This window comes from Clytia hemisphaerica, unplaced genomic scaffold (assembly GCF_902728285.1).
Source record: "Clytia hemisphaerica strain Z4C2 unplaced genomic scaffold, Clytia hemisphaerica genome assembly, whole genome shotgun sequence".
NCBI lineage: Eukaryota > Metazoa > Cnidaria > Hydrozoa > Leptothecata > Clytiidae > Clytia > Clytia hemisphaerica.
In genome coordinates, this window is record NW_027104594.1 from 1,801,179 (window position 1) to 1,827,285 (window position 26,107).

Here is a 26,107-nt window from a genome sequence, read left to right on the forward strand (position 1 = left end):
AAGACGTCAAAAGGGTTTGAAAAATGCAAAATCATATCAAGGAAAGGTTTTTCGGATCTTTAAAAGTGACTTTTTCAATTTTTCATTGCTCAATAACATGAAAAGTTCTAAAAAGAAACGTAAAAAGATCCTGTATCAATGCCAAAACACAGCTAGAAGGAGAAAACAGAACCCACGTTGTAATTTTGTTTACATAATATGACTCGATTTTGCTAGTCTGCATATTTCTGACAAAAAAATAGTTGAAAACAAAAATAACGAGGCAAAGTGGGCCTACTAATTGTTAGGGTGTCGAATACCACATGTTCAATGATAAGATCAACTTCTTTCCAAAAACAGCAATTTTCATTTATTTGCTTTTTTACTTTTCTGCTGATTCAGCATATTATTGTTGAAAAAAATGCTGTTTTTGGCAATAGTTGCCAAAAAGAGCAATAATTGCCATTTTTATCTTAAACACCCAACTGATAACTTGCATCAAAGAGAGGCTGACATGCATTGCCCTCAAATGAATAACCTGCCTGGTCATTAAAATAGCTGAATCAAAACAAACTTGATTTACAAAATTTATGGATTGTAAATGTATATCTCCCCTAATTATAATTCATAAACAGTCCGACACAAACAATGTTGATATTCAAAAAAAAAACTTAACATCCTTACAAAAGTTGTCTTTTTGATTTCACAAACATTGTTTCAAGCATTCACTTCCACAATAGTTATGTAATTACTCTTTCAGTTAGTCCGGTTCAAGATATACACGTGTTTTTAGTCGCTTGACTGAACTGCCTACTGAAACAAATCCGGGAGTAAGTGTCAAAGCAACACATACAGCAGATTATTCTTAAAGTAAAGAAATATCTTTTGGCATTGACAGTCAATATAATATATTACATTATATTTCCTTAAGGTATGTGGAAACCTTCGTTTGGAATTTTTATCAAAAAATTTTTTTTTGTTTAATCTGATGTAAAATTTGCAGAGCTTTCCAGACATGTAATTATTGTTTATTAATTCCAAATATTTTGGATGTTATGATAGAATTTGTATCTCTTCCTTGTTTCCCTTGTTTATAAATAAAATGTCTCTCTTCTCTAGTTCAATAAGACCGCCAAACAATGTTCAAAAAAAGAAGAGGGGAACATTTGTGTTTTGCCCCTTTTTATATAAGAACGGCTGCTCGAAAAGAATTTCTTAGAACAGTCAATCTTGTGACCATAATCTTTCCGTCCATAATAGAGCCCTTTAGAAGTTACCAAAACAGATGAATGTATCATAATAAGGATATATGATTTATTTCGAAATACAATTAGCGAAACTTTTTAGACAAGAATAATTTCATTAAATTTTTCTTGTAAAAAAATGTTAGAGAGAACAGAAACTTCATATTTATAACTTTTGTTGTTTGATGAATAGTTTTGTTTAATCTTTGTGCAAACAAAAGATTAAGGGGAAAACTTAAATCGATGATATCTCAAGACAGAAAATTGGGATACCTAGGGTCATTCCACGAGTAATAAGTCTCCTTATCTCTGAGCTACGGACTTCATTTTTTCTTTATTGTACTCGTGAATGATAGATCTAAAAAACTTTGCCACGTTTTTCTTTCTTTTTGCCTTAAACTAAAGTTACGACCCTTTAAAGCAAAAAATCGCTATCAATTTAATGTTTTTTGTCGTTTTTTGACGTTTTATCGAATAATTCGAAAACTAAGCGTTTAGAAAAAAAAACATGGCAACGTTTTTTTCTTCTTTTTTTCTGGATCATGGTCATATAAAAAGCTTTATTAAATTGCCAACATAAGGGGACTTATCACTCTCTGAAGATGACATGGTCATTTTTCCTTTGTCACCTTTAATTTCTTTGTCAAATTGACAAAATTTAATGTTGTCAGTATCATTCGATAGAGAATTTAATAAGCTTTCCAAAAATATATACTTTTACTATTGAAATATATCTGTATCGAAAGCTATTAATAAAAGAGTCAGGCGTGGTGTAGAAGGTTTCCACATACCTTAACCCTTTCAGTCCCGGAGTTTTCACAGCTACTTTCTGCTACTTTCCCAGAGCCGTAAAATGAGTTTTTGAATGCATTTACTTATGCTTCAATATCTCTGGACTCACTGAACCTAGGCATCTCAAGTTTTCACCCTTTTTCACTTATAGTGTGAGGATCATTTTGATAGAAAGAAATTTTCAAAATGACGTCATCAGTGTATCATGGACCAAAGAAAGGCAAAAACAGCAATTTTTTGCCATTCAATGATCATTTTTTTATGAATCTTCTGGTAAATTTTTAGCACAACAGTATACAGTAACTGAAAAAAAAATTGTTAAATCAGCCCTCATAGAAAAACCATAATGATTGATAGAAGTTGTAAAAAATCCCATTTTCGGTCATTTTGACTCCAAACATTTTTGTAAATACTTTTGTAAACAAAACAAAACATTTTACTCCAACAAGCTTTTTGTATGCGGTCTTTTGCACACGTCATGTTATTTTATCTTCTTTGAAAGCTACTTTTAAAAGACTCCTCTTTATTTCCCGCCAAAACATCACAATTTAAAAAATAAGTCAGGGACAGCAGTGCAGTCCTCTGGGAAATAACAACGGGTAAAAAGGGACTGCAGTACGGTCCCGTGGGACTGAAAGGGTTAATTCAAAAATACTAAAATTCATTTTGCATTCGCAAAAAATAAAAACAAAAAAATGATGAATTATACTAAAACTCCCCTCGTTTTTTAGTTTCATCTAATTTCTGATCGCGGAACTCACAAAACACCTGTCCACCCAATATCCACCTAATCATCTTAAATTTACTTTAATTGTCCTTTGACTTTCAAAAAATAGTATTTAAAAACTATGAATTTATAATAATTACAAAAAACAAAAAGTTTGATAAGCTTCATTAGTGAAATATTCAATAAATTCCTAGTTTCAATTTTAAGTGAAGTTTTTCTCGCGCTTCGTTTTATATCACACAAACACATTTTTTGCGTCACACAAACTTTCTCTGCTGCTTGTAATAATTATGCATTGCCAAAATTTGGTTCTCCATTGTTCTTACTGTCAAGTCAGGATATGGTGACGTCACCTAAGAATAAAAAAGAAAGGATTTCGTCAGTTTTATGCATATATTAATTTGCAAGATATTCTATTCACCGCGCAAACAGACTTTTCTTTGCCCTCAAGCCTTTACAAAAGTTATCTTTTTGATTATTCCCAAATTTTTGTCTTATGCATTCACTTCCACAATAATTTATGTAATTACACTTTCTGACAGTTGGTTTCATCATTTGTCATACTTTCAAACAACTAAAACAATCCAAGGGTAAGTGTCAAAGCAACATAGGTTAATTTTAAACTAAAGATTTTTTTTTTTTAGCATTGGATTATATTTATTTTATTTTCTTAGTTCAAAAATATGCCAAAAGATATAGACAGAGGTAAATTTTGTAAAGGAAACCATTAAATCAGACTTTTAATACTCAAAAATTAAAATATCATTTAATTTCGATATCACAAGAGCAAAATTCTTGAATGAACGGACAATTCCAATCGAACCCAAAAAGTTTTTGCATATTCAAATATTTACAGTTTTTTCTATTTTTTTGAATTTAATTCTAAATATATAAATCAAACCGATGGAGCATTCTGTCAAGAAATAAGAATTTTATGCCAAAAAGGAAGGAACCGACAAAACAATAGATATAAAGTTTGAAACGCTAAGCATAAACATAAACATAGGAATCACAAAAATACAAATACTAAAAACTACCCAAAAGTAGCCCAACAAAAATATAATGTAATCTGGAGTCCCCTTGCGACAACAGTTGCTTTACATGTTTTAGGGACGTCCAACACTCAGCCTCCCCCAGATTCCATAAACCTGAACCAACCCGTAGTCCAAACAAACTAACAAATATAAAAAACACTCACAAATACAAAGAAACATACTCATACAAAAAGGTTATTGTGTAGTCATTGCAGCGTAAAGATTCTTTCTAACTAGAACAAACTTCTCTCTGCTCTTGATCTACCCATTGATTGAAACATTTCTATCCCAAATATTTTTTAATTGAAGTAAAACTCACAACGGCAAGAATTTGACTGTTTTGTTTTAATTTGACAATGTTGAAAGGAAAAAGAAAATATTTTTGTTTCATTTTAAAAAACAGTTTCATGTAAAATGATCTCTGACAGAAAAGTAATAATTCAGTGCTGATTACTCTGAAAAGGTTCAAATAGGAGACACAGATTATTAAGATATGTTCTTTTCTGATGAGACCTTTTTTAGAGAACAATTCAGAGTTGTTAGTACTAGGTTTATTCAATAGTTTCTTCAATGTAAAGCTCTGGTATAATAATCATATTTTTTTTTATTTAAGCAAGACTTAAATAAATATAGCATGCAGGGTTTATGGAGTTATATAAGCAAAACTGGTCAAGGTCCTGGCAAAGACTTTCAATATGATATTGGAGAAGTAGTTGATGTTGAAAAAAAGTCTCCTTGGGTCTTACATTGCGGTAAAAAGAAGGTATGGCTTCAAAATTGATTTTAAGCTTTGCAAGCTTGGTACATATACTTTACTTTTGGCCCTCACTTACCGGCCATTATTATTACAATATATATCTCTTTTAATTTAGTGGTAAAACAAACATATACTTTACTTTTGGCCCTCACTTACCGGCCATTATTATTACAATATATATCTCTTTTAATTTAGTGGTAAAACAAACGATTTGTTTTGGCTTTTTTGGAATTTCTTTCCTTTTGCATTGCAGGGAACAAATGAAGATGTTACAGTGTTTGCATGTAATGCAAAAAATTGCCCTCCAGATGAGGTAATAGTAGTTCATTGTTATTTTTTTTTAATTAAAAGCCAAAAATAATAGCAATGTTTCCTTCTCAAGAAATCAAGAATTAGATATATGATAATCCCTGCCAAATGAAATTGTTTCTGATTGTTCTGTCCCTCGAAGAAATAACTTTTATTTGTACATTGATAAAACCTTTGCATGGTTATTCCAAACAAGTTGAAGCTTCTCAACTTAAAATATTTTTTTCTCGTGTTTTAATTTTGATTTTGTTTTTGTTTTTAGTTTCAGCTTGCTAAATCTTCACACAAAAGATTAAAGACACTGAGGCATCCTAATATCATAAAATACCTTGATGGCTTTGAGGTAAGTTTATTACATTTAAAAAACTTTATACCCAATTTCTTTGCTGCCGTGTAAGAAATCGAGGAAGGGAAATTTGGTACCAAGTTGTAGACCTATATTTCTATGACAGTTTGTTGTAATTATTTGAAATTGGAGGAAAACCAAATAAATTTGAAGAGAAAAGTATACAAGATGAAAATTCTTCTAATGTCATCATCCACTGACTGTTCAGATTTAACTTGAACAACAACCTTTATCAGTCAGGGACATCTGCAATAATGCTGTGATAGCCAAGGATGTTAGCCTAATTAGGCCAGAATTCATATCCTAGTTAGGACATAAATCAGGATATTGACATAATCCAAGCTTAAATATCTAGACAACAAGCAACATCTGTGTCAATGTAACTTTATTAACTTGTTATTTGGACAAGGAAGAGTTTTGAGTTAAAAATTGGTCCTTTTTTAGAGTGGAGTGAAAAGATATAGGAAGTTTTAAAAAAGAAAGCCTTATTTTGGCCAAAATAAGATCTTCTTCAATTAAAAATGAACATGTTTTTTTTTCTCATATCCAAACTAGGCTATAAATTCTAAGCCTAATTTGGATATCATATCCAAGTTAGGCCATAATTGGCCAAAATAGCCTAATTTGCAGTCCCTGAGGCTTCGTTTACAGTCACCCGACCCTAAATTTTGGAGGTGGATTTAAGTCCAGCCTGACTGTTTATAAAACTGTTCTTTGAATCTTCTGTCCTTAGTCCGAGGAGTTGGTATATGTGGTGACAGAGAAAGTTCGACCACTCATTCATGTCCTTCAAGATGAAGATGATAAAGATAAAAATGCAAACCTCATTTCATGGGGAATATACCAAATCACTGTATGATCTGTTTGTTTTTCTTTTGATTTCTATTTTTCCTATAATTTCGACTAGTCTTGCTTGGGAAGAGCTAGCTAAGATAATAGAAATAGTATTTAATAACGACCTAAAAACGAGGCTCTATCAATGGACAAAGCCAATAAAGAAACCTAGTTACAATACTTTCAATATCTTTCGGTTATTATTTCAAGATTTCTTTTACATTAAGATTAAGACCATTAAGACCATGCGCAAACGACCGCGTTAAATCATTAATTCACGGAGTATTATTTTCATTTCATTCAGAGTGGTTTGAGCTTTCTTATAAATGATGGAAAACTTGTCCATGGCAATGTCAATGTCTTTTCCATTTTTGTGACTATTGATGGAGAATGGAAACTTGGGGGTGTTGAATATGTCCATCCTGTTGCCAATGATCCCGTTGCTAAGATATCTGCATTGACCAGATATGATCCACCAGAGGGGATCGCATCAAAAAAGCAAGAACCTTGGTATGTTTAGTAAGAAGGAACTAGTTTTGGGAATCAACAGAACCAGAGTTTTAAACCTCGTGTATTTTTTGAAAAAAAGTCGACTGGACAGTGATTTGAGGTTTTAAGTTGGATTAAAACTGTTTTCATGCTTGTCAATTAAAAAAATCAATACACGCTAAATCAACACAAAGGATTTATATTGAGGAAGTTTATTGTGGCTTGGATCACGAGATTTACGTTTGGCTACGTTTCGAGAGATTCTCCTATTAATGTGGAGGATGTTTTCCCCACTATTTCTACTAATAGATCTTCTGGGAAAAAGGATTTAAACTAAGTTTGATAAATACATAGCAATTTTTAAGCATTTAGCATCATTCTTTTTATCTTTATGACTGTTTTATAGGTCAATAGATGCTTGGGGTCTTGGCTGCTTGTTATGGGAAATTTTCAATGGTCCACTTGAAAACGCCTCAAATATGAAGAAAGTTTCCAACGTAAATATAACATAAATATTAGAACTGCTTTAAACAAAGTCAAGTTGAAGGAAAGATTCAAGCTAATTTCTTGATATTGAGGTGAAAAGATATTTTTGCTTGATTGTTGAATAAAGGGTACCGTTAGAAGGATTGCATTAGTCTTTTTTGCTATGTTTTATTGCAACTTTAAATAAAGAGTAATTCATTTTCTTAGATTCCAAAGTCTCTGGTTATTCACTATGGAAATCTTGTGTGTGCCAACCCACGACAAAGAACCAATCCACGAGATTTCTTAAACAATGCAAAGAAGCCTGGTCAATACCTCAATAATTCATTCATCACGGCAAATATATTTCTTCAAGAAATTCAGGTACAAAAAATCTAACGTTGGATCACTTCAAGAAGCACATCTTCAAGTTTTAGCTTATTATTATGATTCAAAGATAACAAAAGATAAAAGCATGAATGAAAATATCGAACCCAACAGTTTTAATTGACTAACATGTCAGATATGTTTCATATCTTTTACGGATAATGATCTGATAGAAAATTTCATTTTTCATTATTTCAGCTGAAGGATATTGAAGCTCAAAAACAGTTCTTTGGAACACTTGACAAAACAATAGATGATTTTCCAAAGGACTTTTGTATACATAAAGTGTTACCACAGCTTTTGAATGCATATGAGTTCAGTACCGCAGGATCTTCTGTTCTCTCCCCTCTTTTCAAGGTGAATTGATTTGACTTTTCTAACTATACTTTGGCCCATTTTTTTCTAACTGTAATTTGGCCCAATGTTACAATGGCTGTAATGTGGAGATTATTTTAGATACAAAATTGAAAATCAAGGTTCCATTGTGTTTGGATCGTGGAATTATCATTTACCTAACTCATTGCTACACTATAACTATACTTCTTTCTCTCTTTCGGCAGATTGGCTTGTTACTGGACGACGAAGCTTATGAAAAAAAGATTTTACCATGCATCATCAAGCTGTTTTCTTCGAATGATCGGTCCACAAGAATCCACTTGCTGCAGCAGGTTTATCCATCATTCTCATTTTGATAGATTTCTTAGCTTTATGTTAGACCAAGAATTTTTCCCTTTTCATTGATAATGCTTCTGCTAATTAAAAACTATGTTTTTTTTCTATCTATTGGTTGGTGACTCGAGCGTCTTTGGCACCGTGGAATATGGGAGGGCCCTCATATTTTGCAGGTTAAATTTTTTAAAACCTTAAAAACTCTTTATACGACTAGGTGACGTTTTTGCAAAAACAGGAAAATTTTCTTCATCGACCAACCAAGGCGGGCAGCGTTTTTTGGCAAAATTTTAACCCCCAACCTCGTTGTATTTCTCTAACCTATAAACCAATCTAACCTGTGTACACAAAAAACACTAGCTTCTTCTTAATTTTCTTTAGATGGAGAAATTTGTCAAGCATCTGCAGAAGAGTGTGGTCAATAATCAAATCTTTCCGTGTGTAGCAACAGGTTTCGGGGATACACTCCCTGCCATGAGAGAACAGACTGTCAAAGTAATCCATCGGTTGTATATTATATTTTAAGTTTATGTATTTCGTCTTTTCTATCCTGTTTCTGGTTGAATTTTGGAGCTCGAAAAACCTTTCATGAAATTTCAGTCTTGTCTAGATTGCACTTAGGTAAAGATGAGGGTAATTGTTCGTATCCACATTTTTTCGAAAAAATATCTTCATCTGACATCATCATGTACAGGCTATGCTGCATTATAGCTCTCTTCATTCATGAAATTTTGGTTTTGTCTAGATTGCACTTGGGTAAAGATAGTAGAGTATAGTCTTAGACTGAATGCGATGAGGGTAATATTGTTCGTATCCACATTTCTAGAAAAAACATTTTCATCTGACATCAATCATAATGTACATATGCTACATTATAGCTACTTTTCATTCATGAATTACTCATCCCTTACAGGCGATGTTGTTATTAGCACCAAAACTATCTGACAAAGCATTAGATCAACTGTTACGTTACTTTGCTAAACTACAAATGGATGAACAAGCAGGAATCAGGACTAACACAACTATATGTCTTGGTAAAATTGCAGAACATCTGTCTGATCAAGTAAGCAAAGCTGTTTTGTTTTCACCGAGTTTATTTTTACCATTTTTGAGTCTTTGAACATCCATTGCTAACCTTTGCAATATTTTTACAAAGCTAACTGTGATTCGCCTTTAAATCCTCTTCTGTCCAATATGTAACTTAAGGGATTTAATTTTCGCGAGACAGCTTGCCTCGCGAAATAATTTGATGTTCGCGGGACTGTAAATTTTCACGAAGATTTAATTTCGTAAATTGGCGAATTTTTTCAGATTTTCACATTTTTCGTTAGTTTGATTACGAGATTTTGTGTGTACAGTAGAGTCTCCATAACTCAAACGGCTACGAGGAATGAAAATTTGTACTAGTAATCGTATGGTTTGGAGTGCAATTAACGATTAATCACGAGTAACAAAGGAGAAAATAGTAATTTGCACGAGTCCGAAGGACAAGTGCAAATTACGGTATTTTCTCCTTTGTTACGAGTGATTAATCGTTAATTGCACGACAAAACATACGATTCCGAGGTAATCGTCAGTAAATAATCATTAGTAAATCAATTTCTAACTTTTATATTTTTGTAAACATTCGAAAACCTCCTTTTTTTCTTTTGTTTAAAAAGAAAACATTGCAGTGTAATTTTTCTTTGTTTTCAATTAAAAAAAGCTATTGTAACGTAAAATTTCTTTGTTCTTTTTTATATTGAAGAAAAAAAATGTCTTTGTTTTTTATTATATAGTAAAAAAAGTCTCTGACACAGGATTTGGGAGCTAGAAAAGAATAAGGGGACAAAAGTGTCCCCCGCCGAAGAGTGCAAAAAGTGGTAATAGTGCAATTAACGATTAATTGCACTCCTCTAAACCAATCAGATTCGAGTAATTTTGCACGGCTGACGATTAATTCGAATAATAGAGACATTCGAGTAATAGAGACTCGTTTAAGAGAGTTCCTTAGCTGAAAGAATTTTTAGCGTAAAAAAATTAAATTTCGCGAATTTAGCGAGAGATGAGAGTTTGAAAATTTTCGCGAAGGATTATATTTTGCGAAAAAGGCGAAATTCGCGAAAATTCGCGAAGTATAATCCCCGCAAAAATTTACTCCCTTAAGATTATTCTATTTTTTCGAAGTAATAAATAACCGTATAGTTTTATGTGGCCCATTGATTGAATGATTGTACTTCAACATGATAGCCATTTACATTGCTGTGATGTTGTTTTTCAGACCAGAAAGAAGGTTTTAATTCCGGCGTTCGTCCGTTCATTCCGGGATCCTTTTCCACCGGCACGATCGGCCGGCGTTATGGCGCTGCTGGCGACGCAACAATATCACGACATCAGAGAAGTGGCGGGCCGTGTGTTACCGGCCCTTTGTCCGCTGACCACAGATCCTGAAAAGATGGTCCGAGATAATGTAAGCTAAGTTTTAAGCAGGTTCTTCTTTTTACTCATTGTTTGCGTTGATATTTTTTACAAAATAATAAAGTTAGTACCGCCAATCTGGATTCATATTATAAATGAGACAGGTTGTAACTTTCATCACCTTCAAACAGGAGATTTTTTTTCTATCTACTTCAAGTAAATTAATGATAATTTTTATTTTTTCTACGATTTTTTTTTACAATTTTCTAAGGTGTTCAAAGCCATCAAAACGTTCCTGGAAAAACTTGAAGATTTTTCGACAAACCCTCAAAGTCCGCTGAATAATGAAGGTACGTTTAGCGATTTCAAGGATAGACAGCTGCAGTTTTTCCACACTTATAAGTTACTGTTGCAAGATTTTAAGAACCGATTCAGGGAACAGAATTTGCTTTGCAATTAAAATAGCAAACCCTAAACGATGTGGTTCCAGTTTTACTTGTTTTACATCCTTTTGCAATTCGCCTGAATGATGGCTTTGTTCTGCAGTTCACCCAAGGGCCAAGTGACGAACACTGAATTATTGGATGATGATAGGATGTCCACTACACTAGAGTCCAAAAGTCTATCAAGGGTGTGCGAAAGCTTTAGGAAGGTTACCTAGTCTAGATGTAGACTACTAATTTAAAACTTTATACTAAAATGCTACTAAAATTATTTCAAACTAAAAAGAGAGACGCGCCCCAGAGAGAGAGAGAGCAAGAATTAGTATAATTATAATTATGAAAACTCTCTCTCGTGCGATTTTTTATAGCAGACTTACTCTTTTTCGGCTTTGTGGCAGAGTTACCCTTATATAATGGTCTGGAAATCGAGACAAGAAGGTTACGCGATTTTTTTTAAAACCTTGATAACCCAGCGTACTTTGACGGAGATAAAATGAATATTTTTACTTATTATTCCTCTACAGAAGCTGCGGTAGAAGAGGCAAACGGTCAGGGTGGTTCCACGTGGACAGGGTGGGCGGTTTCTTCATTCGCATCGAGGTTTTATCAGCAAGGTGCTGGCGCACAAGGTGGAACGCAGAAACCAGGCCCTCCGAATCAACAGCAAAGTAAAGGTATATTCGCTATGTGCTATTCCACCCACCGAAAAGAACATCAATATCAATTAATTCATTTTTGCTTAGAAATTAGCTCTAGCCATTGCGTTTTTGTTTGCAACTTGTTCCGTGTTCCTAGTTGTCTTAGAGAATGAAAATTGTTCAAGCTATAAAAGCAACACCCATTATTGATATATCGGGAGGTGTATTTCTGAAGAGTGGCTTAGTTTACCCAGTCATGGATGGATTTCTCTTCGTTTGAATCGCATTTGTTCCCCTTTTTCAGGACTTTAAACTATTGAGGTTTTTCAAGTAACGTAAGTTCCTCAATTATGGAAGCAAACGTTCGAATCTGTAGAGACGATCCCTTACGTAATTCGAACGTTAGCTTCTATAATGGTGGAAGTTACGCAACTTAGAAAACATGAAAAACCTCCCATGCTTGATTTATTGTTAAACCTCTTTTAACGTTCTTCATACGTTCGAAAAAGATACGAACAGTGGTAACAAACCAACAGGAATGACATTGAAAGGGAAAGAGGAGGAGAAGAAGAAGACAATGAAGAACGAAAAACATTTGGATAGTGGTGATGATAGTGATACGTTTAAGGTTTGTGGATTTTTTGTCATAGCAACTACACCAGTTCAAACGTCCGTTAGATTCTGTTATTTTACCCATGTAGCAATCCACCTTTACCGGAATGTATTAGCTCTTTTCATCCCACTTTTCGTATACATGTAACACGGTATGCCAGTCTTCCCTTTCTCATTATGTTTTGAGCACTTCACTATTCTTCCTTTTTTGTTAGAGTTTGGATTCCATAAAAGATGCCCTTATGGACGTCCGCGAAGAGGTTAGTCAATATAAGGTAAGACCTATCCCTTTTATACAAAAAACATTAGATTTCACTCAGTGATTTCTTACGAAGAGGTTAGTCAATATAAGGTAAGACCTATCCCTTTTATACAAAAAACATTAGATTTAACTCAGTGATTTCTTACGAAGAGGTTAGTCAATATAAGGTAAGACCTATCCCTTTTATACAAAAAACATTAGATTTAACTCAGTGATTTCTTACGAAGAGGTTAGTCAATATAAGGTAAGACCTATCCCTTTTATACAAAAAACATTAGATTTAACTCAGTGATTTCCTACGAAGAAGTTAGTCAATATAAGGTAAGACCTATCCCTTTATACATAAAAAAACATTAGATTTAACTCAGTGATTTCTTACGAAGAAGTTAGTCAATATAAGGTAAGACCTATCCCTTTTATACAAAAAACATTAGATTTAACTCAGTGATTTCTTACGAAGAGGTTAGTCAATATAAGTAAGACCTATCCCTTTTATACAAAAAACATTAGATTTAACTCAGTGATTTCCTACGAAGAAGTTAGTCAATATAAGGTAAGACCTATCCCTTTTATACAAAAAACATTAGATTTAACTCAGTGATTTCTTACGAAGAAGTTAGTCAATATAAGGTAAGACCTATCCCTTTTATACAAAAAACATTAGATTTAACTCAGTGATTTCTTACGAAGAGGTTAGTCAATATAAGGTAAGACCAATCCCTTTTATACAAAAAACATTAGATTTAACTCCAGTGATTTCTTACGATTATCGAAAGACTTGAAGCCAGGATGGCTTACAGCCCGCTCTAATGTCAATTATAATTTTTATGTAAAGAGTATGGTGTATAAAAATACGGATAACTTTGTCTTTTCCTTTTCAGTCGAGTAAAACGAAGGACGGAAACAAAAGTGATTCAGACCAAAGTGATTACGGAGATTGGAAAGATGATGGATGGGGCGTGCAACAAGATGACGCCAAAGATAAACATGGTGGAGGTGGTTGGGATGATACGGTTGCAGATGGTTGGAATGATCCTAGCCCAGGTGGTTGGGATGATACGGGTACAGATGATTGGGGTGTAAGTGAAGCACCAAAGAAGACCAATACAACAACAGCAACGAAAAAGGTTTGGAATTTATTTGCCCCTACTTTTACGGGAGGAAAGGAATGATTTTCTTCAGGAATGGCACGAATTATGTGGTTTTACTGCTAGAGTCTTTCTCGGTTCCTGTTAAGTCGAATTTGAACTAAAAACTAAGTCTCTACAAAGTTTAAATTTGCTATCCTATTTTTCATTCATAGAAGAATGTCGACAAACTAAAGTCGTTCAGTACGGCTAATAATGAAAAGACTGTCAATGCCGCAGAAGGCTGGGGTGGTTGGGATGAAAGTAATAATACGATGACAGGTGGTTGGGATGATGCAACAAACGACGAAGGTGGAGCTGGTTGGGATGTAGACAATTTTGTTGCAACAGATAATTTGGGTGTAGAAAGCTCAGACGGTTGGGGTGATAGTTTTGGACTGGAAGAAAATACGAACAGTGGAGACTTCTGGGATGATAAATTTAAAGAGAAGGATAAACAGGAACTTAAGAAAAAGCGTGAAGAAGATTTAAGGAGAAAACGCGAAGAACGAAAAGCTCAACGTGAATTAAAAAATAAAAATCGCCGTGAAAAAACTGTAACCTCTGGAGGAGGTATGAAACTTGGGGCCGTCAAAAAGAAGGATTAATGTTGTGTGTTGGGATTTTATTAGTGAAATATATTCTATTATATTTTTATATCAATTATTACATGCCTTGCCTAGACTTGCATGGGGGTCGGGCGTTCGGCATTTCCGTAACCTATAAAATCTTTTCGGTATTTGGAAATCCTTAAATTTTGGTTCAGTACATTTTCATGCTAAATTTCGGAAATGACGACAAATTTCTTCGGGTTTTCGGAAATCAAAAATAGTACGCTCCCACCTCCTTACATCTCCAAAAAAAACTGTTAGTCACAGATGTGACCTCGGAAAAAAAATTGAAAAATTTCTAGTTGAGTTAGATGACGTTCTCCAAAAGCTACTTGGAGAACCGCAAGTTATTCGTGTTAAACCAATTAGTTACAATCGCTTAGTCAAGAGTTCGCTGAATGTGCCTATTAGCTCCACATTAAACTTAATGTGCAGAAAGTTACATTTATTAGGCACAATCGATAAGCACATTCATTTACACATAACTGAAAAACAACTATTTAAAAAGAGTTAATCACCTGCTGACAGATGAACCAGTAGCGCGTCATACCAAAAACTCTTTCGTAGTTCAAGTTTCGGAAAAGTCATTTAAATTTCTGCTTTCACAATTTACCCTACAATCACCCTTAATATATTGTTACAATATGAAATTTATTTCCTCGAATAATATCAATTTTCTACCTACATATTTATAATTTTGAGTTGGTTTTTTAAAATTTAAGCTCTGTTTTGGACCCAAATTCCTACATACCCATTCCTTCGGAAACTAAAAAATTAACCATAACTAAATATGGAAAACAACAGAGAACGTCAAAATTTAAAGCGTTGTCTTTGTCTCCCTCACTTCGTTATTGGAATTTAGTCATAGCTTTAGATTATTTTTTAATTAATTATTTAATTATTAAATGCTTTTATCCTTTATATATAAATTACAGCAGTTAATTACATACAAAATTGACACCTAGAATATTTATCTCTACTAAGGGGTAAGGGGCGGCTCATATGGAGGCGAGCTGACCTGGTTAGCCGGGCTGGCTCACTCAGTTGAGATCTCACTTTCGCTTGCATTTTCTGAACTGGCTCACCTCCCATATAAACACAAGGAAATTCCATCTCACCTACTGAGTGGGTTAGCCCGGGTAACCGTTGAAAGCAATGACCGACGCTTTCTTTGACCAACTCGTTGATCAACCTGACAACTCCAAACTTCGTCATCAACATTCGAAGAGGTTGAAAAGTCACCAAACCTCATTGAAGCATTACCACCAAGATATTTAAACCTACCATTAACTTTACCAGGTTCAACATTATTAATAACTATTTCGTTTGATCGATGATCTCTAGTCCTTTCTTCAGTGAGTTTATTTATGAGGTAGACGCTATAGAACTTCAAAAATAGAAGAATTCTAAGAAACCAAATTTTTTTTGGGGAAAATCCCCTAAACTTTTGACAAAAATTTCTCAAAGGGTCTCAAAAATGTCAAAATTTCGATTTTTGGTTTTTGGCTCAGACATACCCGTCCCCTCGCCGACCTAGTACCCCCCCCCTCGGCCCTATGTAGGTTCTTTTTCTACTTTTACTTTTTTAGATAAAACAAAAAATAAGAAATAAAAATTAAGAGAGAAGTAATGGGTCTCACTCAAGGCGAGTACGAAGAGATGATAAAGAAAATCGTGGAAGGAGAGGTTTTGGATGTTCATCTTACATTTTCCGTATGTTAAAATTGGGTTTTTTAAGAAGACATTGTATGGGAGATGTTAAATTTTTTACATTTGTGCAATTTTAAAGGTTGGGCATTGAATCTCTAGTCGTTTTTGTAAATAATTAATTTATTATATTTTTTTATAATAATTTAATTGACCCATAAGCATAAACAAGGACGTTCAAGCCTTTAAAATGTTGATATTTAACATACCCAAACCTATTTCAACCCTCCTAAATTCAATATACAGAGAGTCTTTATCTATGAGTTGCTACAGTAGACGCTTTTTGAAATGGATTTGTAGGCTTTTGGTCTTGTTTGACTTTTATTGGGCTCTACCAGAAAATGTCCGTACATGGGGGGTGGAGGATATATTGTCGGGGGGGGGGGGGGTTAGGGAATCATCAAAAGTTACCTTGTCCGGGGGATAGATTTGCTCTGTCCGGGGTAATTTGGGTTGTAACGGGGGTCAACTGATGCTTGTCGGGGGGGGGGGGGGGGGGGGGTAAAAGCCTTTGTCTGTGGGGGGCCAAAAGTCACTTTGTCCGGGGGGTAAATCACTGAAAATTGTTATATCTTCCACCCCCCATATTCAATTTTTTTCTGGAAAAGCCCATTATGACTTTGATCTTTTGACCCTAAATTCGTACAATTTCAGTGAATTATATCTTGAAAATATAATCTTTAACTTCAATTTCAGATGCCATAGAAGATGTCGAATGGGTAGAAATATATATTCCTCAATGATGGTGGTGGTGGTTATCTCAAATCTAGGTATTAAATTTATCTTATTTCTAAAGGTTTCTATTGTCCATCTTTGTCTTGGTTGTCAGGAATCTCAAGAGTTCACGTAGTCCACCCGCTGTCCACCTTTTAGTGAACGTCGTCTGTCATCCTACGTTTTAGATGGACCACTTTCCTTTATATCTAAGATATCTTTTTATATTTTACTTGGCTCTGGTTTCATTGAGCACTCTGCAAGATCAATCACAAACAATACTTTATCTAAGATATAATAGAGATCATTCGCACAACAAAAAAACTAGGGGATGAAATATCTTACTGTTATTAGAATTCCAAAGTTTGCTATCATTATGATTGGCAAAGAATGAGTTAGTAAGAGGTTTGTCTTGAAATGTTTTCCTTTGATAATGCTAGTTGTAATTACTTTAAGACTCCATTTATTATCTTTGTATGGGGTAAAATATTGCAATCAGCTTGAAAGATTAATATTTACTATTTTTAAAATCATCATTAGTCATTTAGTTTTCTAAAGCAGGTTGGTCAAAAAAATTGTCAAAGGTAATGTCTGTTAAAAAGATACTTGCTTGGGTTTATGCATTATGGTGCAAAAGATTGACTTAGTGCGCTTGTTAGGGTTTTTGGAAGTCTCGTAATTAGTTGATTATTGTGCATTTTCTTTCTCATAGTGTATATATGCTGTAGAAATGAAATCATATGATTGATTAGTACTAAGTTGAACACTTATTAGTTCTCAGGATATTAAAATTCCATTTAAGAGTATAGCGCTGTTAATACGCTGAACTATATTTGTCATATTTCACATTCATAACTACTTCTTATTTTTAGTACTAAGAAGATTATCATAAGTTTTTCGTCATTGTTAAACTTGTACTTAAGTTGTAGATTTCTCGTTCAAAGTTATTTATATTAGGTTGACGTACTTTCTGTCCCCTGTACAATTTCGATCTCCTTTACCTTATTTTAGCAACATCATCAAAAGTGTATAATTCCAAATCGACCAAGCAAAGAACGCAGAAGTTCAGGATTTTTGCAAAGATTCAGAAAAGGTAATTCCATAAATTTCTACTTTCTCTTTGAAAATTGTGCAGTTGGATTTATATTAATGGGTCAATGTCCTTTCATACATTATGTTTTTGCGTTGAAAGCTCAATGAATATTTGACATTATTTTTTTTAGCTTAGGGCCTGGGTCATCAAGGGATAGAATATGCTTTAAAAGGTGAAACTCATAAGACGAGATTTCGTCTCCAGGTTCCTTCTAATCTTGTAACAGATCATCCATTCTGCGCATACCACGCTCTTCTCTAATGGGATGTGACGAATATGAAGATCTGCATTCAAAACTGCGTTGTCTTTTACTTGAAATTGAAAGTGAAAGCGATTTGTTTCTGACTTATATGTTTATGAATGACGTTTGTTTTGGTGTGATTGTATTACTTTAGCAAGACCACGCTTAAAAGGCTCATTTAATATTCATCCCAAATCTGGACGAAAAAGATCAAAGCGGTGTGCCAACCTGGGTAGATTTACTTATGGCCCATGAGCCATGGCCTTTAGAGTGAATACGTTAGCGCGGAGTTATCAGAATCTGCTCGTAGATTCGATACCTTCTGTCAAACTTTATCGGCCATTTCACTCTATCTTTCTTATGCCTTGAGATGGATTCTCAAAACCGCGTTGAGGTAGCTATTTAATATTTAGCATAAATTGTACATCCTCTAACATTTTATCTTGAGATCTAGAAACTCTTAATTGTGGAATCATATTAACCCTTCTATCTTCTCTACATTTTTTTTTAAATAAAGCATGTGAGAGGTTCGACGAACGAAGGCAGATAAAAGGTGTGCGAAGCTCTGGAATTTTACGCAGAAAAAAAAAACAGCATCGGGAAAGGTATTTAATTGTTGCTTTACTTCTTTTGATTCTTTTGAAATTATATTACGTATATGGCATACTAATTATCGATTTATAGCCTTCGAGAACTCCATTACTTTGTCTCTTCTAGTGATTTATTTTTCATAAGAAACTGTAATAATCCTCAGTGATTTTTTACTGTAAGATTTTACCAGGAATATTATTGTTGAAAGAATCGTTTGTTTTGGAGACCTAGCCAGTTTCAAAAATAAATATTTGTAACCTTCTCTCAACTTGGTTAAGCGTGTGATTTAGATTTTCTTACAACAAAAAATGTTCTTGTGAAAAGCGTTGTGAATTAGCGAACCTTCACTCCATTGTCAGTTGTCACTCAAAAGAAAACCTATTAAATGTCGTGGTCAGATTTACTAAGAAATTTCTTTACGAATGAATAAATGGCTTAGCCTTGTGAGTGAAGCCGTCTATTGGTTCTGATAATTAATTTCTCTTGATTTGAAATGCAGTTATTAAAAATGTGCAAAGGAAAGAAATATTTTTTTGTCCACGAGAAATTTGGTTATAGAGCACAGGTTGTGGTTTTTCGTTGTCACACGCGTCTTGAGCTTTCAGTTGATTTTGTTCTTTTTGCCTCCTTGTCGCTTTTTGATTGGTAGTTCTGAAGGGAAAATGAAGATTGAAGATTTATGTGTCAATGATTATCTTTACCTCGATGTCAGATGAAAACTGGTAAGGTTTCTTTGTTGTTAGGTCGTGGCCCCTAACAAAAACGTTGGTTTTCAAAAAGTTGGTCACGTACATTTTGAATTTTTTTACTTTATTTTTGAAACTTTAGCAATCCGCTGGCCATGGTCTATATTGACTGCTGATCTCTCTTTGTGTTCGAAACGCCCCTGTCTCGCATTCACGTTAAATACCTATTTACTTAACCAATGGGGAAGTAGTCGCCTCTGTATACATTTTATTTTCCCTCCGGTCGCTACCCAACCGGAGCTATTCTACTGTTTTGGAGTTTGAATTATAGGCCTGTGCAAAAACTATGCAGCATTTCTCAATAAAGATAAATGTATTGGTTAGAGAATACCCACTGCTCAGGCACTTCGTTCTTTTTTCGATTGTAGCAAGCCTTTTTCACCAAGAAACGAAGGAATTTTATTTGACCCATTGGATGCAGTTTTTCTTTCTTTCTCACTTTGTCAATCCGTTACACTTGTTAAGAATGTGATAGAGATCTGTAGGGTCATTCAAAAATTACATATTTCTGCCTATCTTATCTCAAGCTTGTTCCTCCTTTTTCTACTTTCTGATAAAATCTTTGTCTGATGTTTAACCCGATATCATTGAAAAGTTTTTCCGGGTTTTAGAATGAGATTTCCGGTGCAATTAGACAGTAGTTCGGGACGTTCGATAACGGGTCGACAACTCACTCAATTAGAGTCCTATGAAAGGCTAATAGCATCTAAATGCTTTGAAATCAAGTTAATGAAAATACCTCATGCTATCCATTATTTTTGTTAAACATTGAATTGATATCTATTCAAACTGACTAGAATTTTGATCCTTAATTGCATCGCGTGAAACTGTTTTATGACACCCTACTTACTATACAGTAAGTTAATCTTGGCAACTCCTCTTAATGGAGCTGTTACCCTTAGTAACATATTATACCTATTAGAAATAGCTTTTTTGAGATTTTGCAACCTGTTTGTTGTCGTTACCAATCCAATACCTTGAACAGGTTGTTTTAATCCCTAATCTTTGTGTAAACGAGTCCTCAAAATCGTTTTCGAAATCTTTGCTTCTCCCATCATAAAGAATTTAATTAGTCTGGATTTTGGTGTTGACAACCTTTTTAAAATTGTTTATCATTTGATGTCGATACATTTACTAGCTACACTCGCCTCTTACACACCTTTTTCATTAAGAGTTGGAGAAGCTTTTGTAAGTTCGTTGCTAATTGGTTTATTTTGCTTTGGTGTAACTGAAACAGGCCGTTTAACATGATCATTTAGTAGTTTATTTTGGATAATTGATGCATTTATAACTGAATGCGGATGTTCCAAAAATGTTATTGCTGGCTTTTGATTGATATTGGAAATCTTTGTTGCTGGGCGTGTCACTTTCATTTTGTTCGGTTGTTTTCTGTTTTAGAGGGTAGAGAAGTGTCATATTTGCGCAAGAAATCAGAGAGAGATTTTCAAAGGGTTTTCAAAGATCTTTCAGAGATACCACGTGGAGTAGCCCTGTCTACTGTGGACCCTCGTATATAAAAGACAGATCTTCAACCAAAAAGGCTTAATCTTAGAAGATCGGAATGCAAGACTGCTCTGCTCTCGCTCTCCTTCAACTAAATTGAAATCATTTTGTACTTAGTATACTATTTCTAAACTTGTTCGTTGAAAAAAGCATAAGAATTTCAGTGATGGGTCTGTGAAAGTATACAATCAACTCTACGTATGTAACAACAGTAAAAGTCACGTTTTAGACTTCAACTGAATGTGGCGTTAAAAAATCAATGTGGAGCATGAAAGCGAGGTTTTCGGAAAAAGATAATAAAGAAATAAATTATTTACAGCTCCTTCTCATGCCAATAGAATCATCCGAAAAATATTTCGTTGAGGGGGAACCTAGTTTTACTAGTGAAAATTCAAAAGGCTTTTAATTGATTTTCCATCAGTTTCTTTTTTATGACGAACGCATACATACCGCAGTCTTATTCTGTTTTTTATCAATATTCCAAGATTTTACTGTCGATTTACATAACAGAGTATTGAACTTTATATCTACTCATGAAAAATAATATTTCGGGTAAAGATTCATCTTAAATCTGATTAAAATGGTAAACTCTAAGAATTAAAAACCTTCTTAAAGAAAAGAATGGTATTTTTCTATATCTTTGTATGTTACGTAACAGGACCTCTGTATGGTCAGCATAGTCATTTGTTAAAACAAGGGGCAGCGGAACAATACTAGGGACAAGCTGGAGTTTTTACAAGCTCTTATTTGATTTAGTTGGTCGTTAACCAGTAATAAAACAATTTTGTTACTTTTTCTAAAGAACGCGTCATCTCTATCACTTCAAATGAACAATTAGTGAAGTATCTTGTAAAAACTCCAGCTCATCCCCAATACTAGAGGAACCAACTTCGCCAAGGGAAATTTGTCATTCATTTTGTTTAAAAGTAGGGTGACAATCACTAGCTAAAGCATTGTGTGGTAGCTTTTTAGAAGTTTTTTGAAACACTCCTCTAAGGGAATAGTTTTATTCTCGAACGGAAGCAAGGGCAACTTAACATCAAACGATCATCTTATCGTCAGTCTTAGTGAAAAATCATAGGCCATTTAGCAGTTGCAAAGCGTAACGGGTAATCAGGACCACTGCGCGCTAATGACAACTTACTATTAGTCCGAAATTTTGAAGATTTTTGAGCAACCGGTCCTGATTACCCATGATTCATTTCGACTGTGAAATGGCCTTTTTGAAATCGTACAGGTAAACCATTTTGAATTTTACTTAAAGACAGTATTTCGCATGTTGTTCAGGCATTACTTATTGCCGAAACTTTTCCTATAGAAACTGTCAAGCTAGAGAGCTTTTTTGAAGGGGTGTGAATGGGGTGCGACGTCACGTGACGTTGATGAATTTTTTTTGGAAGTTTGACGCTGTAAACAATTAGACTTTGTTGAAGATTCTGTAAGAATATCGTCCTTCAATGCATGAGGAATCAAGGTTCAGTCAATGTCAAAGGAGAAGATAAATGTTTTCTGAAAGAAAGATTTGTTGAATTCTTAATTTTTAACAATGAAGTGAAAGATTTTCATGTTATCGGTATGAATGAATATTTGACTGGAACATTTCTCAACAAATAAGTTGAATGTCATAACGTTTACCATGTGACTAACCATTGTTGGCGACAAGAAAATACTCATTCAATCTTTCATCAATACTGATTGAGGAGGCACCATAGTGAAGGATCTTCACCTCATCAATAATTGAAGAAAACTTTCTAATTTTACCTTCCAATTCTCAACTACCCTTTCACCCTTTTCATGAAAATTTAATGAAGAAATACTTTCATCCTTTCTTTGTGTGTTTGGAATATATTCATTTATTTTTGAATTTTTCATACTTTTCCTTTCTCTCAAATTTGGACAACTTCAGGATTACTTTACATCGCGATGAGGAGAGACAGATACGCCTTGCTGATATACTTTCATTCTTTTGTGATAGACCAGTTGAGGCTTGAAGTTTTCGAACAAATCATCTTCTTTTTGACTACAGTATAAGCCTTTTTGGGATCAAAAACACACATTTTTCCGTGAGGCTTCCAGAGCCCTATTTAGTACGCTGAGCGTGACACAAATCATAAAGAGTGTGCTTTTTTGAAAATCTTTGTTTTTTCAGCGTGACGAGATGAATTGCGTGATGGGAGGGGTTCTCCCCTTGTTCTATCCATCTTTAATTGGTTATAATTGATTTTAATCGACCAATTCGACGCCAAGTTGAATCCCTAATTGGATTGCTTCTTTTTTCCTTGAAAGCAGGCTTGTTTACATCGTTGCACTACCGGGAGTAAACTTGATTATAAATCATTAAATATCAGAAATCCTCAGCAAATCCTACGACAGTATCAATTATCTCAGGACATTTTTTACTTAAATTTTCATTTTTTCTTTTTATGTTGATAAAATCTAGAGATCGTATTGAGACGCGGAACGAAGACAGAAGATGGCTCTTGATTTCGGCGCCGGTTGCCTAGGAGGTAAGTCTTTTTTCAAATTTCTTTTATCTAAGGGCATTTTGCCAATACCAATACTAAGAATCTCTTAATATCAAGGTGAAACGATAAACGATGACGGCGATAAACGTTGCCCTCACAAGCATATCTGCCCTCACAAGCATATCTGGGCCCAGATATTGCAAAGGTTTATGCTAAGCATTACCTTGAGCCTACTTTTTCCGTTTTTTGATGGAATTTTACTGATTTTAAGAATTTCCCAGAACTTTGGCTTATGATATAAGCATTTTCAGCCTTGTCAATCTCTCGATCTAAGCATCTCCGAGAAAGTTTTTTAAAATGTACCTTAATTTAATCTAATTTAAATTAACCTATTAATAGGTAAGCCTGAAAAATTTCGCTCGAGCCCTGATGATATTCCAGCAACTGTTGAGTAAAATTTATATTGCCAAAAAATAGTCGATATTGAGAGAAAGATCGTAAAACCAATGGCTAACGAGAAAGCGCGACAAAGGAACTTTAAACTGAATATTTTCGTTTTTTCTTTACAGGGGCTGCCGGTGTGGTAGTAGGACAACCTTTTGACACAGTAAAAGTAAGTTTCGTTAAGGTGTTAGTCAAATTTTTAGCTTTTTAATGACATTTGCACGTATTGCCCAGGCCCAAGAGAGAAACAGTCAGGGAATTGCACCTAAATGCTCCCCTTCCCATAGGCACATGCTGATTGGGCTGTTCCATAAAATTTCCGAGCCTTTTCAAGTGAAAACAAATTTCTTGGAAAAGTGTAGATACCCCCCTGGAAAATGGCAAAATTTGCAAAAGAACCCTTGGAAAAAATTCTTTTCTTGTATCTCAAAGTGAGGGTGGACGAATTAAAATCAGTTGTTCACCCCCTGGAAATTCAAGAATAACTTTTTACCCCCTAGAAAAATGAAAAAAGTGTGTAAGAGAACGGTTTTACAACATTTAAACATTACGGATGAGGAAAGAAAGATACGATTATTTAATATTGACTTTCTATATTTTGTTTTTCTTCAGGTTCGTTTACAAGTACCTAAAGCTTCGTACCGTGGCGTGTTTCATTGTTTCACCACCATGGTCAAAGAAGAAAGCGTATGTCTCCTTACATCTTCATCATTCATAGAGATCTTCATAGTTTTCTTTGCAATTCTGTCTATCATTAAGCAAGCTCGAACATTAATTTGCAGATGCTGGAACACAGGCCTACCATACTCAACCCTGTTATTGACACTCTTCTGAGAAACTTTGTTTCATTTCCTTCACTCTAGTTTTCAGGCTTAATTACTCTCTTCTTATCGCACTTGAAAAATTCGGAAACACCAATTCTTTGACTGATTTGTTATATGTGTAATAATAATTTAGTAATTTTTTTTCTTTTCTTCACTTTTCAGATATTCAGTTTATACAAGGGAATGACACCCCCACTACTCGGAGTGGCTTTTCAAAATGCTATTTTATTTGGATTGCAAGGATATTTCCGACGTTTCGTTGATGACAGTGTGTCCGGTGAAATGATCGCCGGAGCACTAACGGGAGCGTCGCAAGCTATTGTTACAGCGCCTATCGAACATGCTAAAATTAAACTACAAATTCAAGGCACAGGATGTCCCACACAGAACACACGGAGATATAAAGGACCTATTCAAACGATTTTACAAATCAGACGTGAGAGTGGTACTAAAAGTTGTTTTCGTGGACTTCTTGGTGTTGTGTTGAGAGATATGCCAGGAACGGCTATTTACTTCGGATCTTTTTCTTTTTTGAACCAATTTTTCATCCCCGAAGGTGGCGATATAAATTCTTTACGGCCCGCCACGTTACTTTTTACAGGAGGACTTGCAGGCATGCTTTCATGGGCGGCTTTTTATCCGATAGATGTGATCAAAACACGTATACAAGCGGAAGGATTGCAACCGCACGGGCGGTATGCTTCATATACGGACTGCGCTGTTGTCAGTTTTAAAGAGGAAGGGTATACATGGATGACAAGAGGTTTTGGTGCAACCATGTTACGAGCTTTCCCTGTAAATGCGGCTATTTTCGCTACTGTAACTTTGATCTATCGATATATGAGATCACAATCGAGTGATGAATATGATGATTGATTGGTGATTTGTGTTTTTTTCTATGTTTTTTTTTGGCTTTCAATGTATCAAATTATTTTGTTATATTTCTGGTTAGTGATAACTAAGGCTTAGTGCGATTGTTGGTATTTTTTTTACTTTTTTTTTCTCTGATAAAAACGAAATTTATTACATACTTCATTACGGCATTTTTTGATACCTTTTGTAACTTTTATACATTATCATTAATTTTATATCCGATTTATTTTTTTGCAATACAATGATACAATTTTCTTCGAGCTAAAATCTAGGTTTTTTCAGTATCGTCGTTTAATTCAAAATTCAGACTATCACAATTAACCGCGTCTGCAATGGAAAAGTATCATTAAATTATTTAAATACGAAACGTGAAAGATTTCTGGGATATTTACATTTCATATATTGATATTTTTTATATCTATCATGTTTAGATGATCTTCCAATTGAAATGGACGAGAACAATCTCATTTCAGTTGGAATCTATGATCTAAGTTCATGCGATATCACAAGACATGTCCGATTTTCGACATGTTTTCGTGTGTAGCTTTCAACGTGGTGGCAGAGTGTCAGGTTACAACCTAGTGTAACATTATGTAAACATCAACGAAAAATATTGAAATCATATGTTTGATTTATTTTATAATATTTGTATCGGCTTGTTGGGAGGTAGTGAAGAATAAGTTTCATTTTGAACAGAGGTATGTATTGTATATGGATTGCATGGATAAGGCAAACGCATTGGCTATTAAGAAGAACCATCTTCACTGCCCTGTCTCTCTAATTC

At 34.3% G+C, this 26,107-nt stretch overlaps 2 protein-coding genes across 5 annotated transcripts; both read left to right on the plus strand.

Annotated features, from left to right (window-relative positions):
- Positions 1–4,389: 4,389 nt before the first annotated feature.
- Positions 4,390–14,168, plus strand: LOC136824012 (N-terminal kinase-like protein). Of its 2 annotated transcripts, none has more exons than XM_067080170.1 (18): positions 4,390–4,539; positions 4,787–4,846; positions 5,105–5,185; positions 5,922–6,041; positions 6,327–6,532; positions 6,918–7,008; positions 7,205–7,360; positions 7,562–7,720; positions 7,924–8,031; positions 8,414–8,527; positions 8,946–9,095; positions 10,293–10,481; positions 10,701–10,779; positions 11,397–11,546; positions 12,020–12,138; positions 12,338–12,397; positions 13,266–13,511; positions 13,688–14,168. In XM_067080170.1, exons 1-18 carry the CDS (start codon positions 4,411–4,413, stop codon positions 14,117–14,119), a joined length of 2,649 nt encoding a protein of 882 aa, XP_066936271.1. In that variant the 5' UTR covers positions 4,390–4,410; the 3' UTR covers positions 14,120–14,168. The 2 variants fall into 2 exon arrangements, with proteins under 2 accessions (XP_066936271.1, XP_066936272.1); XM_067080171.1 differs by having other exon boundaries at positions 12,338–12,382.
- Positions 14,169–15,709: 1,541 nt separating this feature from the next.
- Positions 15,710–25,594, plus strand: LOC136823795 (mitochondrial basic amino acids transporter-like). 3 transcript variants are annotated; one of them, XM_067079966.1, is made up of 8 exons: positions 15,710–15,911; positions 16,526–16,599; positions 17,555–17,636; positions 18,395–18,482; positions 23,158–23,224; positions 23,752–23,795; positions 24,239–24,313; positions 24,613–25,594. In XM_067079966.1, exons 5-8 carry the CDS (start codon positions 23,191–23,193, stop codon positions 25,324–25,326), a joined length of 867 nt encoding a protein of 288 aa, XP_066936067.1. In that variant the 5' UTR covers positions 15,710–15,911; positions 16,526–16,599; positions 17,555–17,636; positions 18,395–18,482; positions 23,158–23,190; the 3' UTR covers positions 25,327–25,594. The 3 variants fall into 3 exon arrangements, with proteins under 3 accessions (XP_066936067.1, XP_066936068.1, XP_066936066.1); XM_067079967.1 differs by lacking the exons at positions 15,710–15,911; positions 16,526–16,599; positions 18,395–18,482 and having other exon boundaries at positions 17,574–17,636; positions 24,613–25,409; XM_067079965.1 differs by lacking the exons at positions 15,710–15,911; positions 16,526–16,599; positions 17,555–17,636; positions 18,395–18,482 and adding an exon at positions 18,996–19,190.
- Positions 25,595–26,107: the final 513 nt, after the last annotated feature.

Coding starts and splice junctions, on each gene's coding strand:
- LOC136823795 (XM_067079966.1), top strand. CDS start 23,191: ATGGCTCTTGATTTCGGCGCCGGTTGCCTAGGAG. Junction 23,225..23,751: donor CGGCGCCGGTTGCCTAGGAG/GTAAGTCTTTTT, acceptor TTTTCTTTACAG/GGGCTGCCGGTGTGGTAGTA. Junction 23,796..24,238: donor AACCTTTTGACACAGTAAAA/GTAAGTTTCGTT, acceptor GTTTTTCTTCAG/GTTCGTTTACAAGTACCTAA.
- LOC136824012 (XM_067080170.1), top strand. CDS start 4,411: ATGCAGGGTTTATGGAGTTATATAAGCAAAACTGGTCAAGGTCCTGGC. Junction 8,032..8,413: donor GAATCCACTTGCTGCAGCAG/GTTTATCCATCA, acceptor AATTTTCTTTAG/ATGGAGAAATTTGTCAAGCA. Junction 12,139..12,337: donor ATGATAGTGATACGTTTAAG/GTTTGTGGATTT, acceptor CTTTTTTGTTAG/AGTTTGGATTCCATAAAAGA.